Below are 14,507 nucleotides of genomic sequence, written 5' to 3'. Positions count from 1 at the left end.
TTTTTAATAAAACCACTCTCAAACTCCTACTACATTTATTTTCACAAAGAAACATTAACAAACACGTGAGAAACAGATAACGTCAGTAAAAGAGCAAAACAAAAATCTATTCACATTGATAAACGACATGTCGGATTTCCAAAACATGTTTATGACCTAACTGACAGCATACGTGTTTTGGTTACGTCAATCAGTAGACATAATAATACAATTCTAAGATAAGTTCTTCGCACTATCTTCAATTTCAAAGACACACATACCCTCTATCAGAATAAGGAAAACAAAATATCTATCTTATATTTACGTCTACTCTGGCATTTCACCTCTGAACTTTGAAACCGGAGATAACAATGTCCAAGCGAAAGCACACTTTCAATTCTTCAAACGAAAACAAACTGCTACACGAGAATGATTGCCAACGGATCTGTATTTATGCATACGTTGATTTATGTGATGAATCAAAGTGCGGTGCAACAGCAGGAGAGCGCATATAGTTATTACTACACGGACATAGATAAAGGTAAGGGTAAAGGCCACTTCCGAGTCTTAAGTGTTTTATACTGCAGCAATGAACGCGAGCAAATGTTTCGGAAGTTACGGCTGCTTCGAGCTGTCTCCGCCGTGGATTTCGGAGCACCGTCCCATCGCACTGTACCCCGAAGATTTAAGCAAGGTATACAAGAAGAGCCCGAAGAAGGTCGACTCAACCTCAATTTTCAGATAGAACCGAATTATCTCTACTACTCGCGCGTTAATCCAACAGAGGCGGTGCACATCGATTTGGACGATTTTGATTTTGTGCTAAGTAACAATATCGACGCTCTCCTGCCGACGTACACAATAGCCCACGGGTTTCTAGAGGGCGGCGGACAGACTTGGGTACGTTTAGTCCGTTTGCCTTGTGAAATTGAGCGAGAATTTCCAGATTAAAAGACTGGTGAAGGAACTGCTGATAAGGGAGAACTGTAATATAATTGTAATCGACTGGCACGGCGGATCCGACCCGCCTTACTCACAGGCGGTGGCTAACATTCGAGTTGTCGGAACGATTACGGCCCATTTACTAGCCGACCTGGCACGACACACCGGCGAGCAACGGTTGAAACATGTCCACTGCATCGGTCACTCACTCGGCGCACATCTCTCCGGCTACATCGGATATGCGCTGGAGAAGGTGAGCGTGTAGTGGTTCGAATGCAACTCCACGGTAATTTTGTAGGATTTCAATTTGAGATTGGGTCGAATAACTGGTTTGGATCCGGCCGAACCTCACTTCGCACGCGCGCAGGCGCCGGTGCGATTGGATCACACCGCCGCCGATTACGTCGACGTAATACATACGGACGCGTCCGCTTTTATACGAGGCGGATTCGGTATAGTCGAAAAGATCGGTCACGTCGATTACTATCCGAATGGGGGAAGTAGTCAACCGGGTTGCGATCGTGCGGTGGCCCAGCATATAAGTGGAAGTGGGAGTTTTTTTAGAGGTGAGATACTCGGGAGAAAATTTAATTATAATATAACACACCCTGTTTTGATTTCATTATTGATTATCGATATTTGATAATCGATTGAGTTATTCTTATTATGAGTATTTTTCTGAGTTCATTACGTTGTACTCATTTTGTACGATTACCTTTTAACCAGCCAACTATCAAATCAATTTTGGAGGTGGAATCTCGACTAACAACTCAAGTACCCCGCCAAACTTCAAACCCCAACCCACATAGATGAAACAATTACCTACCAAAGATATGGTAAACAGAAAAAACAAAAATGACAACCAATCACCTAGCTCATTCCTCGTAAAAAAATGTAAAAAAAACCGTGTGGGCATCAACTATAGATGGTTGCGCACCTATAGAAATTTTTTTTGAATGTACAGGGTGTGACGGTGTAAATAAATGATTTTTTTAAATAGGACACCCTGTTATTTTTACATGTTCGATGTCATTTGTCAACCTCTACAGCGCGAAAACAATGCATTTTTTTATTTTTTGTCAATGTTGCCATCTTATTAATTTTTCCGAATAATTTATTTGTTGCTCGTGATTTAACAACTTGTAGTAATAATTATATAATTTTTTTTTTTCAAATGAAACTACCACTATTTTATTTCGCTATTAATTGTTTATCATCTGTTGTGTTCCCTTCAATTTTTATAAGGGATATCCAGTGTCTAAACCCCGTACTTTTTACGTTTATGATTTTTATGTTATTCAATTGTTTTCTACAAAAGTATCCACCCATAAATTAATTATATGCTTATGCACCGAAGTAGGCCGTGCTAATAAAAACAAAAGAATGCCAAACAAGTGTCACAAATTGACATTTGCTGCAAGTGTACTTCCTATTTCATAATAAAATAAGATTAATCAAAGAGATGAACTAGTCAATATGATCTTTAACTAGGGGAGACTGGTACAAATTGCTTATTAGTGGGTAGAATTTATGCGTCACGTTATCCAAAAAGAATACATCCAGAAGAAAAAAGTTGCAGAAATGTACTTCATCGATTTATTGAACAGGGAAGTGTGAAGTACGTAAACACGAAAGAAGAAAACTCAACTCAACTGTACCTGAGTATCCACATATGAGCCGAAAAAACATCGGTGAAGCAACCGGAATACGTGAGAGATCAGAGCTATTATTCGTGACCATCAGCGTCGCTGGTCTTTCAATGTATGGGGAGGAATTGTTGAAGGGAATGTATTTAAATTTCTTGCAATATGACTGACCCAGCCTATTATAGCCGATGTACCTCAATACACAAGACATAACATGCGGCTACAACAGGATGGGGCCCCTGCTCATTTTTCGGTAAATGTACCTTATGAAACTTTTCCCAACCAGTGGATTAGAAGAAATGGCCCCACATGTAATTAATTAAGGGGCAGGCACTTTTGTGAAAAATATTCTAAAAACTACGGGGTTTAGACACTGAACATCCTTTATAAAAATTGAGGAGAACACAACAGACTATCGAATAACGAAATAAAATAGTTATGGCACTTTGAAATTCGGAAACTTTACGATTTCCTTGTGAACATCCTGCATCACTAAATCCAACTTTCTGATTATCAAGTGTAGCCCTTTACTAGAATTAAAATCATTACTCGAAGGTATTTCCGAAGTTCAAAAATCAAAGTAGGGCTTGCGGAATTATTCGAAAAAAACTTAATAAGATGGCAACATTGACAAAAAATCAAAAAGTGAATAGCGTTCAAACAAATGACATCAAAACATGTAAAAAATATACAGGGTGTTTTGTTTCAAAAAATTACTTAAACCGTAAAAATGGGACACCCTGTACATTCAAAAATAGTTTCTATAGATGCACCACGGTTTTTTAAAATATTTTTTAAGACGTATGAGCTAGGGAAGACCAATGTACTATTGTAGGACCCTGTCTACTTGACTTAATCAAGGAAAGAATGAACTGAGAAGAGAATGGATAATCAGAAGTCCCTATTTGGGGCAAATGGGCAAATTGAAAAAATAAGAGAATAAGAGAAGGGAAGAGCAATATGATAAGGAAAAAGAAGCGGATAAACAAACAGAAGAAGAAAATGAAATAATAGAAAGAGACAAAAGAAAAACATAAGAATTAAGGGAGTAGAGATAGAAAAAAGGGAAAGAGAGAGAATGGAGGAATAGCTAACACAACAACAAAAAACTAAATAATTTATCGCACAGTATCAAACACCTGCTCAAAGTATATCGAATCTACTCATATCAAAAACATATTAGAACTCTCGAACCTGGTGATCTAGGACTAAAGAAACAAGTGAGGCCTTCGCAAACCATCTTCACTCCTCACAACTACACCGACCAGGCTTTTAATAACCTAGGAACCCAAGGAACTCGTTTTAATTATCAAAACCCTATATCACCTTAGAACTCGCCTGGCAATGATACAATGCCCAATATCATATTAAAAAACTCGCGCCTATTTGGTAACAATTTTTGAATGCATGGCTAAGATTAGGGTATTTCCCAAATTGACAGGAACATGCAATAATGTTCCCTAAACTGGGAAAGGAAAAGAAAGGTATCAAAACAGCTCAGAACAAGCAGCTTAGTATCAACTATTTCGAAGCTCCTAGAAAGAGTAATTCATTCTTGGCTTAATCAAGTGCAAAGACTGACCATTACATTCAAGTCGGTTTCAGAAAAGGTCATCAACTGCAATGCAAGCAGAGAGATATGGCGAAAATACGCACATTCACAAATTTAAATTGGCAATATTCATTCAAGTTGGCTTTGAAACAAAAGAACACATAATAACGATAATTAAAATTAACACTCAGTATAAGTTTTTAAATTATGAGTAACAAATGAATTATTCAAATTTTAAGTCGGTGAAATATAAATTAAATATTAAAAGAAACAATAATTATGGCTAACGTAAATGTCCACACTCTCTGTCATCATTTTCGATAAGACGACATCTCTGCCGAGTAGTTTTTTTGCGTGGCGTTGTGTTTCTTTTGTTTCAAAGCCACCTCGGATTAATATTGCAATCTAAATTTATAAATTTGCGTATTTTCCTTCCATTTGAAAATTTTAAGTTTATGTTAAAGTCAAACCGTGCCCTCTACCACTCATCACAATTACTAAAAGGACTCAATCTCAAAATCTGATTGCACGAAGACAGCTCTTTCCAACTTCGGTTTGATATCCATGGTACAAATTAGTACCAAATAACGATATTATTATTAATAGATTTGCTAATCTTATTATTGGGGGTTAGAACCCATTTAACTACTGAACGTACCTACAGCATAACTACAGTAAACTCAATATCTAAGTATAAGATTAAATAAGCTAATAATAAACTTATTTATTGAAGTGTACAGGGTGGGGAAAAAGATTATGTTAACAAAAGAGGCCAAGAGAAATCGCTGGAAATTATTTTCAAGTTTCTAGGTTTGCCGCTAAAGGGCATACGATCCATGGTTAACTAGAAAAATGATTTTTTTTCCTAAAATATACACAACAAACATGCAATCTTGTGTGAATTTTGCATCATTTCGATGCAGCACTTATTGCTCTAGCTCGTAAAATACGAGGGGTGGGGGAACGAGAACATCTCTTTAAGCAGTTGAATGTAACTTCGGTTTAGGTTAACAGCTCTCTTCGTGCAATCAGAATTTACGTGAATTGAGTCTTTTTAGTACTTGTGATCAGTGGTAGAGGGCACAGTTTGACATTAACATAAACTTCAAATTTTCAAATGGCTTTGAAACAAAAGAAACACAACTCCACGCAAAAAACTACTCGGCAGAGACGTCGTCTTATCGAAAATGATGACAGAGAGTGTGAACATTTACGTTAGCCATAATTTATGTTTTTTTTAATATTTAATAATTAATTTATATTTCACTGACTGAAAATTTGAATAATTTATTTGTTGCTCATAATTTAAAAACTTTATAGTGAGTGTTAATTTTAATTATTATTTTAATTATCGCTTATTATGTGTTCTTTTGTTTCAAAGCCAACTTAGATGAATATTGCAAAATTAGTGCGTGTTTTCGCCATATCTCTATTTATGAAACAGATATCAAAATGCGGTTATTATGTGAATACCTAAACCGAAGTTACATTCAACTCCTTAAAGAGATGTTCCCTTCCGCCATCCCTTATTATATCTTATGAGCTTGAGTAATATGTGTTGCATCAAAATGATGCACAATTATTACAAGATTGCGATGTATGAATTTTATATGGATGTTTGGGGGGTGTATTTTGGGAGAAAAATCATTTTTCTACTTGGTCATGAATCGTACGCCTTTCAGCAGCAAACCTAGAAACTGGAAAATAATTTCCAGCAATTTCTTTCAGTCTTTTTTCCCTAAGCTGTACGTACAATTAACGGTTCCATAGGTATGGCCGACGGCCCTTATTAAAAGGACATCAGGAATTTTGACAAAAATATTTCCAAAATTTCAAATTTTTGCAAAAATTTAATGTAATTTTTTTAAATGTATTCTTCACTATCACATTGTATAAATGACAAGTAAATTCCGTAATAAAAATATTCAAGCATGAATATTGAGCACGTCTTTGGACCGAAAGATAGATATGATCGAACTTATAATGGCCCACCCCTTTCCAGAAGATACACACGAACACTCCTCACCAAAGATTCATCAAATAATCCAACTACCCAACTAATCTATAATCAAATACTCCATTATCAAATTAATTAACTATTAATCGATAATTAATACTGAAGCATCCTTGGAAGTGGAACCTAATCATTAAATTCTTTTGTTTTAGGGATTCGAAAGTTTTTGGGCTGCAATCACATCAGAAGTTACAATTACTTTATAGAAAGTATCAACTCGAAATGTCCCTTCACGAGTATCGCCTGCAATTCTTACGAGGATTTAAAAAGCGGCACCTGTTTCGAGTGCGGCAAAAACGGGCAGCATTGCCTCAAGTTCGGCTACCACGGGCGAGAGCTGTACGACCATTTAATTAAAACCAAAGAGATTAGCCCTCACAAAAATTTGGTTCAGTACCTGATAACGGGCAGCGATGAGCCTTTCTGCCGTAAGTACCACCGTAGCTGCTACAGTCGCTTACGGAAAATTTTAGGGGCCCACTATCGAATTACTGTCGACATTTCCAATTCGACGGAGAGTAAGCGACACGGAGGGGAAGTCGGACAATTCGTATTCAAAATTCACAGTACACGCGACGGAAAGGGTCCACATTCCGGAGAGGTCATTCTAAATGAGGGCGGTTATCACGGACCTGACCTACAGTATCGGGCCGTTGTGTCCGGCCATTTGGTTTCACATTTGAAAACGGTGGATATCGAGTGGCGGTACCGTAGCAGCGTTATAAACCCGCTGACGTGGCGCTTGATGAGAAGTCCCCGAATTTACGTGGCCAAAGTTCAGATTGAGGCAATGGAGACTAGGCAAAGCATTACAGTTTGTCCGAAGAATGAGGAAATTTTATCAGAGGCATTGCCACAAAAAATGATGTCATCGTACTGCCCCTAATCGAAATTCTGTATGTGGTTGTTGCACTTATTAAGTTAGCCACAAGCGCGGATTTACAGAGGGCAGGGGGACGGGGATAGAATGGGGGTAATTACCCTACCCATGAATTGTGCAGTGTAACATATAACATTTAAGTATGCAAAACAATTGAAATGGTATAAGACTCCCAAAATTCGGGTTTCTTTAATCTACCCCTAGCTAAATCCGCCCTTGGTTCAAAAAATTGTGATATTAACTGTAGAAAATTGAAATAAATACGATTTTAAGACTACCTACTCCCAAACTGTAATGGATAACTGTTTCGTTTTGTGATTATCAAATTTATCCATAGTTTTAATGCTATTCAAAGCGGTCAGTCCCACAAGAAGACCGAGACCCATAATGAAAGTAACAAAAATTCCAGACCAAATCGGTACGGTCGTAAACGGCACGCAATTGTAGGCGTCACTAAATCGGTGATTGTGCGCGTCCGGTTGTGCCTGTACGTCGAACAGGTGCAATTCAACGTTATTTTCCGCATCAATGAAGACCGCGCTACCCCCGCAGTGGTACGAGAACCGTCGTGGTGCCATAACTTCCGTGTTCAAAGTCAGATTGTACTTCTTCACTTCGGGATCGGCATCCACCAGAACCACCTCGACGAAGTTAAAGTACCAATATCCACCGAGCCAATCGAATCGGAAACGAAGCGATATTTTACCGTTAGATATCGGAATCGTGAGTACAAGTCGAGTGTAGGCGTCACGAATGTCCATACTGGAAATGGTGGAGTCTCCCAAGTTGATATTATTCCCGTTAATTTTAAGCAGCGGTGGTTTGCTCGAGTAAATCATCGCCTCCACTGTTTTGTCTGTCGGCAGCACGGCACTGTACAAAATTGGCCCAGTTATGGGCTCTACATATTCGACCTCGCTCGATTCTGTTGTCGACACTGAATCTGTCTTCCTTCTAACCCGTAATTTAGACTCGTCTATTACCAGTACCACCAATTTGTTAGATTTATTTGCAAGCTGCTTCAAACCATCCTCGATTATTTTCGAATCATCGTCATTACCCAACAGCTCTACAGAATATATTAGAAGTCTGACAACATTAACGTACACTTACTGTGAACATTGTCGAACGTAAGTTGTGTGTTAATAATGTAACTGCTCGTCACATTGGCGAGATAATCTTGAAACTTATGTGCGGAATCCAAGGTTTTCGAGCCGAAAACGACAATTTGCGGATTATCGCTTCTGTACAGTAGCTCCTTAAAGTCGTCATTAGTAAATTTACTTAAAGCCGGTACAACTATATCTTTTCCGCTCCATAGGAGAACCGAACCGGTTGTGAATTTAAATACTAGCAGGAGAATGCAAAATGGTAAAGCCATGGCGATTAATGGACTGACAAAAAACCAAAAGCGTTCAGCCTGCAACAGGGCAAAAAACAGCAAGGTTCGAAGCAAGGATCTGTAAATCAATACTCAGCCTAGTGGGAATCTCCTATTGATTGTATCTACAGGGTAGTAAAAATAAGGATTGTTTCCACTGTATTTGATTTTGATATTTTTTGTAAAAAAAAGCAATTTCATCAATCAAAAACGTCTCTGTTTGAAATTCGAAAATTTAATTGAGGTTAAGTATCGTAGATCAAAATGTAGTTTAGTTCGTTTGTCTCTACGCGTTTGAACTACCATCGATTATTGGCACTACTTTCATGTACTGAAATTTATGTAGCATTCGGTTTTTCATAAATTACAAAGGACCAATAACGTTCCATTACAATAAAACAAAAAAATGCTCTCATCTATCGATGTTTAAATATTAAAGGGAAGAATTATTCTCTTCCCATTCAGTGGCGTATCGAAGCACTCGGGCATGTGAATATAGGATAGGGCCGGACTCTGAACATCAGGCCCGGGTCGTATTTTTGAGACAAGAACGAAGAATGTAAATAAGCATACGAATTTAGACCCATATCTGTAGATCATACACACCCTGCGCGTTCTGATTATCTTTCCGAGTCAAAATCAAGCGTAAATTGTTTCACTGCACTTTGGCTATGAGGGACGTTTTTTCATGACCCACAAAAATTTGATTTAATTTCTCTCTAAAACCTTGAATAAAAATTTAGAAGGTCTGTCTTTTTGTGGTCCTCACCTCCAGGAACATTTAGATTTTTTTTGAGTTGTTTATACTCTCTATAGATATACAGTGTTATTTATTAAGAAGTAGAAATAGGGATTTATATGTATTGTTTTTCCCTATGTCTACTTTCAAAAGACAACATCTCTTCTGAAGGGCGCCTAATTTTATGCATCCAAAGTAACTTTTTAAAACAAATAAACATCTGGCTGTCATATTAATTAGTTTGAATATTGTTGCTTTGATTTAACAGACAATAAATCTCTTACGCTCCTTAAACTGTTACCGGCACTATACCAATTGACAATATCAACTTCTTCTTCATTTGAATACATCGCACACGAACGAATATAAAAATACAGAAGCCAAAGTAACGATATTCAAATTAATTATTGTGGCAGTCAGATCTTAATTTGTTTTAAGAAGACATTTTAGTCGCATAAAATTAGGCGCCCTTCAGAAGGTTTTTGTCTTTTGAAAGTAGACATAGGGAAAAACAATATACATAAATCCCTACTTCTTAATAAATAGCACTGTATAAGATCGGTTTAAGCTAAACAAGCCAATACAGGCCAAAAGAGATCTCAAAGGTTACGAACATACACAGAAAGCGAATAAAATGGCTTACAGAGATTGTAACGATAAAGTGTCTACCGTCTACGGTAGTGGAAAGAACCAAAAAAATGGCTAAGCGCGAAATTATTTTAATTCATATGAGCTGTTACGCAATAGAGACTAACGTATCGCGAATCAAAACGAATAGGAATGTTCGCGACTTTTTTAAAAACATTAATTCCCAGAACTTACAAGTTTTCTTTTAACTTATTTACATGATACAATACGCAGCTTTTTAATTTGTAATGACCAATCCCAATTACGAACACTTTTAGAACTATTATGGGGCTCCACTGAGACATCCCACTCTGCACAAAAAATGTGATTGTATTTCGCAGTATCAAAAATAAAAATCATTCACGTTCTTTTTAAATGGTATCAGATTAACAGCGAGACCTCTGGTGGCAGCACATTGTAATTACTATTGGTGGGTTTAAACCTCCACTTTTATCACGTTACTTTCAAGAATTTTAAATGTGATCAGGGCAATTGTGCCATGAATATTAAGCTGTTTTAAAGCATAATCAATAATGTAAGGGAACTTAAGAAACGTCGGCGAGTGGTGGTATGGTTGTACAAGAGCACTATAGAAATTGAATGATAAACTGTGATCTTAATTTGTAATTAGAAAATTAAGTTAAGCGTCATGTTCTTAAGAAATTGGGCTCTCATATAGGATAGGATTAAAGAGTTATATTTTCGAATGTCCAAAAAGGCAGCATAAATTCAATTCATTTTCAAAGGAATTACAATTTCACTTAAAAACCTACTAGAATAACCCAAATGTTTACCAACCGCTTCCATCAATACACGCGATTTAATCAGCGGCTCTAGTGTTATTTTTTATTGTTATTATTATTATTATTATTAATCTGATGAGGTGTTCAAAAATTCTAATCAAAATTCAAAACCCCAAAAGTAGAAAACTAAAAATTAACCGCGCAAAATGGGCACTTAATAGTGAAATTTTTATTTGTGGAGAACTTTTATTGACATTTTTATTTATTTAAATATTCTCACTCTAGAGTAGTGTTAAAATGCAAAGCTAGATTGACTAAAAAAGAGACTATCAAGACCGAATCAAATTTCTTTTCGGTTTTTTTCGCCTTTTACATTATTCCGACACTTAAAACAACCCCAACTACATTCTCATAATCAAGCATCAAAAAAATGATCTGAAGAAACGACAAAGTCCATTGACAGTTTTGCCATCAAATCAAAGATTATAATTTTGTTTAATTCATTTATTTATAGCACCATATTATTACTCACGTTTCTATCAAATGTACAAAAAATGCGTTAACTAGCTTCTCCTAGGCTCAAATTTTATGTGAACGCAAACCGAATTTAGCTGTCTCAAAGATTTTGACCAAAATTTCTTTGATGACTCATATCTTTTTTGTTATTAAAAACAATTATTCTCTTAATACAGTTTTAATCCAAAGTAACATTCCACAGTAATACCTTTAAAAACAAAAAAAGTTCTGGATCTGCAAAGAAATCTGTTTAATTTAAGAAACGCCCCCTACTGGTCAAACGGTTTGAGCCTGGGAGAAGCTGGTTATGATTTTTGTACCTGTGACAACCCGTGCCAGTAGGTATAAGTATAAAATATACACTCCCCCTTAACATTACTCCCATTAATTTGCAATTTTAGTAATAGCACCTTCAAACATTTGCAACTTTAGTTAAAAGTTTACAATAAATTTCAATTCCACGTAAAAACATGGCAGAGTTTAGGAACTCATCATGATCGTGCAGCAGAATTGGCGTATTATTAATTGGAGAAAAACCAATTGCGGGAATTCCAAGTTCCCTCAGAAAGCGAGAATCGGTCCCTGCTGGAAAAATCTCGGTTTTCATTTTCAATCCCCTGAAAAAACGGCCTATAATTGCAAACTACGAATTTATCCCGCAATTACAAATCTTCGAACGCAGCTTGAAAAGCGTTCCAATAGGCGTTATTAGTGTCGTCTATCTTTGTAACTGGTATACACGGATTCTTACGTATGTATTCCACCCAAATATCTTTACCGGCCTCCTTACACCAACGATTAATCATACTTTCCCACTCGTTTAAATTTGTTGTTACCGCAATTCGACTGTCAATACCCACCACAAACTCTTCAGGGATAACATTCGGTTGAACGCCTCCCTGAAACGCATCAGTATCAGAATACGCTCGTCCGCAAAGACTACAGACATACCACGATCCGTACTTAGCAAACAGAAAGAAGCTTTTAAAATGCGACAAGCAACAAAAGAAACACTCACTCTAAGCATTGTAACGTTCACAGTTGTGACGTCTCCAATTGTTAACTTCGGGTCACTCTCCAGTCTCTTTTTTTCCCCGGCGCGGAAGTCCGAAAATTTATCCATTAAATATCGAACCTTTTCCCCGGCCGTGTTATCAAGCAGTAAGGCTCCGTGACCGGTTTGCCCGGGGCAGTGCAGCTTAAACTGCCATATCGTCCTCTCGCCGTAGAATACTCTCATTACATCGCCGACACTCGCGATACCTTCGTCTAGGGCGAACCCCACGTTGAGATTGCGAAACTGATCCGTTTTGACAAAGTCTTGCATGCCCAGGATGCCGCCGACCTCCTCGTCTGCGTTAAATGTTTATTGATTCGTTTGGGAGGGGAAAATAAGAATGGCATACTACGACAGTTCAGAAAATGATAAAGATAGTTTTCGGGTTTCTAGAAAGAGGAAAATTCGGAACATGACTCCTAAGAAGGTGCGCAGAAGATTTCTAGGTTTCTAACACATTTTTCCACAAAAAAATGGGAATTTCAATCAAATTTTCCAAGAAGGTTTCTACTTCGGAGACAACTTGGAAGAAAAGGTTTTTAGGAAAATTCCTAAATGGGTTTCCATGACGACATGTAGTAAATTTTCTATGTAGATTTTGGAATAGATGCTAAATACTGGTTCAAATTCAAGGATGAAAGTTGTATTGTATAAGGGGGGTCGAATTACTAATCCCAGTAGACTCTATAACCATCCCCAACTGAATTTCCAGGGGGTTCATGTAAAGTTTTAGGGGGGTTTTAGGTAAACCATATATATTAAATGTCAAATTCATCTGTGTTTTGTTTTATGACACAATAGCATTTGTTTTTTCATTGTTCTGTTAAATCAAGTTAATTAATAATTAAAAATTTAACAATAACTGGCACCATTTTCCATTTTGTTCCCCTTTCTACAAAAACCTATCATTTTAAAAGTAGGGATGTATTAATAAATTGTCATCTTCCAGTGTAAAAACAACTGTTGATGAGTTTTCTCATTTTTCAAACTGATATATGAATTCCTCAACACTCTGTATGAAGTTTAGACATTATAAAAAGCAATTTGTTTTGTGAAAGTCTTTAAGAAACTAATGCTGGGTCTACACAATCATTATCATTAGAACACTATCATTACATCATTATGAAATAGCCAATAGAAACAAAGGTAAGGTTTCATTGGTTATTGATACACAATAAACCTGTTTCTATTGGCTATTTATTAATGAACAAATGATAGTGAACTAATGACAAATGAGTGTAACGCGTAACTGCCAACATCAAAAAACAATTGAATTTAGGAAATTTTGTTCCTTATATAGATTTTAAAAAAGTAGGAACACATTTCTACCCCCTTTACTATCTAGAATATAGTGGTATACCGTTCTTATTTGGCTACCCCATACTAACCCGGCACAAAAGAAATGTGAAGTGTTCGTTTTAGGACAACATTTTCCGCTTTAAATCGCCTCACAGCCTCCAAATACTGTATACCGACACATTTCATGTCTTGAGAACCGCGAGCGTAAATGTTACCGTGCTCGTCAATGTGAGCATCGAACGGCTTGTACTTCCATTTGTCCTGTACAGTGACAATAAGTGCCATGGGAGGAATGACTGTATTTTTACCTCAAACACGGGTACGACATCCATATGGCTGTTTAGCAAAATCGAGGGAGCGGTCGGTTCCTTTCCGATCCACGAGATGATAACGATGGGATTTTTGGGATGGCAGTAATGTACAGCGCAAGGCAATCCTAAGCTCTTCGCCTGCTTTTGGAGAAACACGACGCAAGGCTCTAAGTGCACATGTTAAATGAATCGCACATACCACAATAGTGCTTACCGTAGTTAATATCGGGGTGAACACTAGGTATACGAAGGTATTCTCGAAAGTTTTCAATTGCCTGTTGATCCATTTTGAAGTGATGGAAAACAGCTGATTAGTGGTAACGTTTCAACAAGTTTATTTTTATCTTGTGTTGTTCTGTTATAAACAAACTTCGTATAGCAACAATTTCAATTAGTACTTAATGGTTTTGAAATTTTCTTTGAGTCATTTTATCAGAGATAAAATAATATTATTTTTTTCGTTTTTGAATTTCTCCTGATATGTAGTTCCATAAGTTATGTATAGGGGGCAACAAAATCGTTCCCAAAATACTTATATACCGGGTGCCTCAGATCGAGTGGCAATGCAGAGTTAACTTTGTGCCCTAGCTTTATTTTATTTTATGCTTTTGCACCGAATATTTCAGTAGTTAATCCGTTTTATGGTAGCGAAAGAGCAATTAGAAATTTACATTTTTTTATTTAGTTGTGTACAGGGCGCGGCTAAAATGGAACAAATTCATTTAAAAATCAGGTATTGGGTTTTTAAAAAAATGCTCGCAATCCCTATCATAATCTTGTGCATTTTTTGCGCTAAAAAGAAAGTATACAGGGTGCGCCAG

General features: G+C 36.9%; 3 protein-coding genes across 7 annotated transcripts; 1 reads left to right on the top strand and 2 right to left on the bottom strand.

Moving 5' to 3' along the window:
- Positions 1 to 18: 18 nt before the first annotated feature.
- Positions 19 to 8,695, bottom strand: LOC116175911. Of its 2 annotated transcripts, XM_031494289.1 has the most exons (3): positions 8,488 to 8,694; positions 8,127 to 8,433; positions 19 to 8,082 (listed from the first exon to the last, which is right to left on the bottom strand). In XM_031494289.1, the coding sequence occupies exons 2-3, from the start codon at positions 8,392 to 8,394 to the stop codon at positions 7,292 to 7,294; spliced, it is 1,059 nt and encodes a 352-aa protein (XP_031350149.1). In that variant the 5' UTR covers positions 8,395 to 8,433; positions 8,488 to 8,694; the 3' UTR covers positions 19 to 7,291. The 2 variants fall into 2 exon arrangements, with proteins under 2 accessions (XP_031350149.1, XP_031350148.1); XM_031494288.1 differs by having other exon boundaries at positions 8,127 to 8,695.
- On the top strand, positions 385 to 7,290 carry LOC116175907 (inactive pancreatic lipase-related protein 1-like). 4 transcript variants are annotated; one of them, XM_031494281.1, is made up of 7 exons: positions 385 to 520; positions 567 to 673; positions 721 to 879; positions 926 to 1,174; positions 1,220 to 1,487; positions 6,286 to 6,561; positions 6,607 to 7,290. In XM_031494281.1, exons 1-7 carry the CDS (start codon positions 409 to 411, stop codon positions 7,017 to 7,019), a joined length of 1,584 nt encoding a protein of 527 aa, XP_031350141.1. In that variant the 5' UTR covers positions 385 to 408; the 3' UTR covers positions 7,020 to 7,290. The 4 variants fall into 4 exon arrangements, with proteins under 4 accessions (XP_031350141.1, XP_031350140.1, XP_031350138.1 ...); XM_031494280.1 differs by having other exon boundaries at positions 6,286 to 7,290; XM_031494278.1 differs by having other exon boundaries at positions 392 to 879.
- Positions 8,696 to 10,992: 2,297 nt separating the features above from the next.
- Positions 10,993 to 14,178, bottom strand: LOC116175910 (aminoacylase-1-like). The gene is made up of 6 exons (XM_031494287.1): positions 13,901 to 14,178; positions 13,684 to 13,853; positions 13,465 to 13,636; positions 12,038 to 12,372; positions 11,686 to 11,918; positions 10,993 to 11,636 (listed from the first exon to the last, which is right to left on the bottom strand). Exons 1-6 carry the CDS (start codon positions 13,971 to 13,973, stop codon positions 11,432 to 11,434), a joined length of 1,188 nt encoding a protein of 395 aa, XP_031350147.1. The 5' UTR covers positions 13,974 to 14,178; the 3' UTR covers positions 10,993 to 11,431.
- Positions 14,179 to 14,507: the final 329 nt, after the last annotated feature.

This window comes from Photinus pyralis, unplaced genomic scaffold (assembly GCF_008802855.1).
Source record: "Photinus pyralis isolate 1611_PpyrPB1 unplaced genomic scaffold, Ppyr1.3 Ppyr1.4_LG7, whole genome shotgun sequence".
NCBI lineage: Eukaryota > Metazoa > Arthropoda > Insecta > Coleoptera > Lampyridae > Photinus > Photinus pyralis.
Note: the sequence above shows the minus strand (reverse complement) of the source record. Positions and strands in the feature narration are given on the sequence as shown.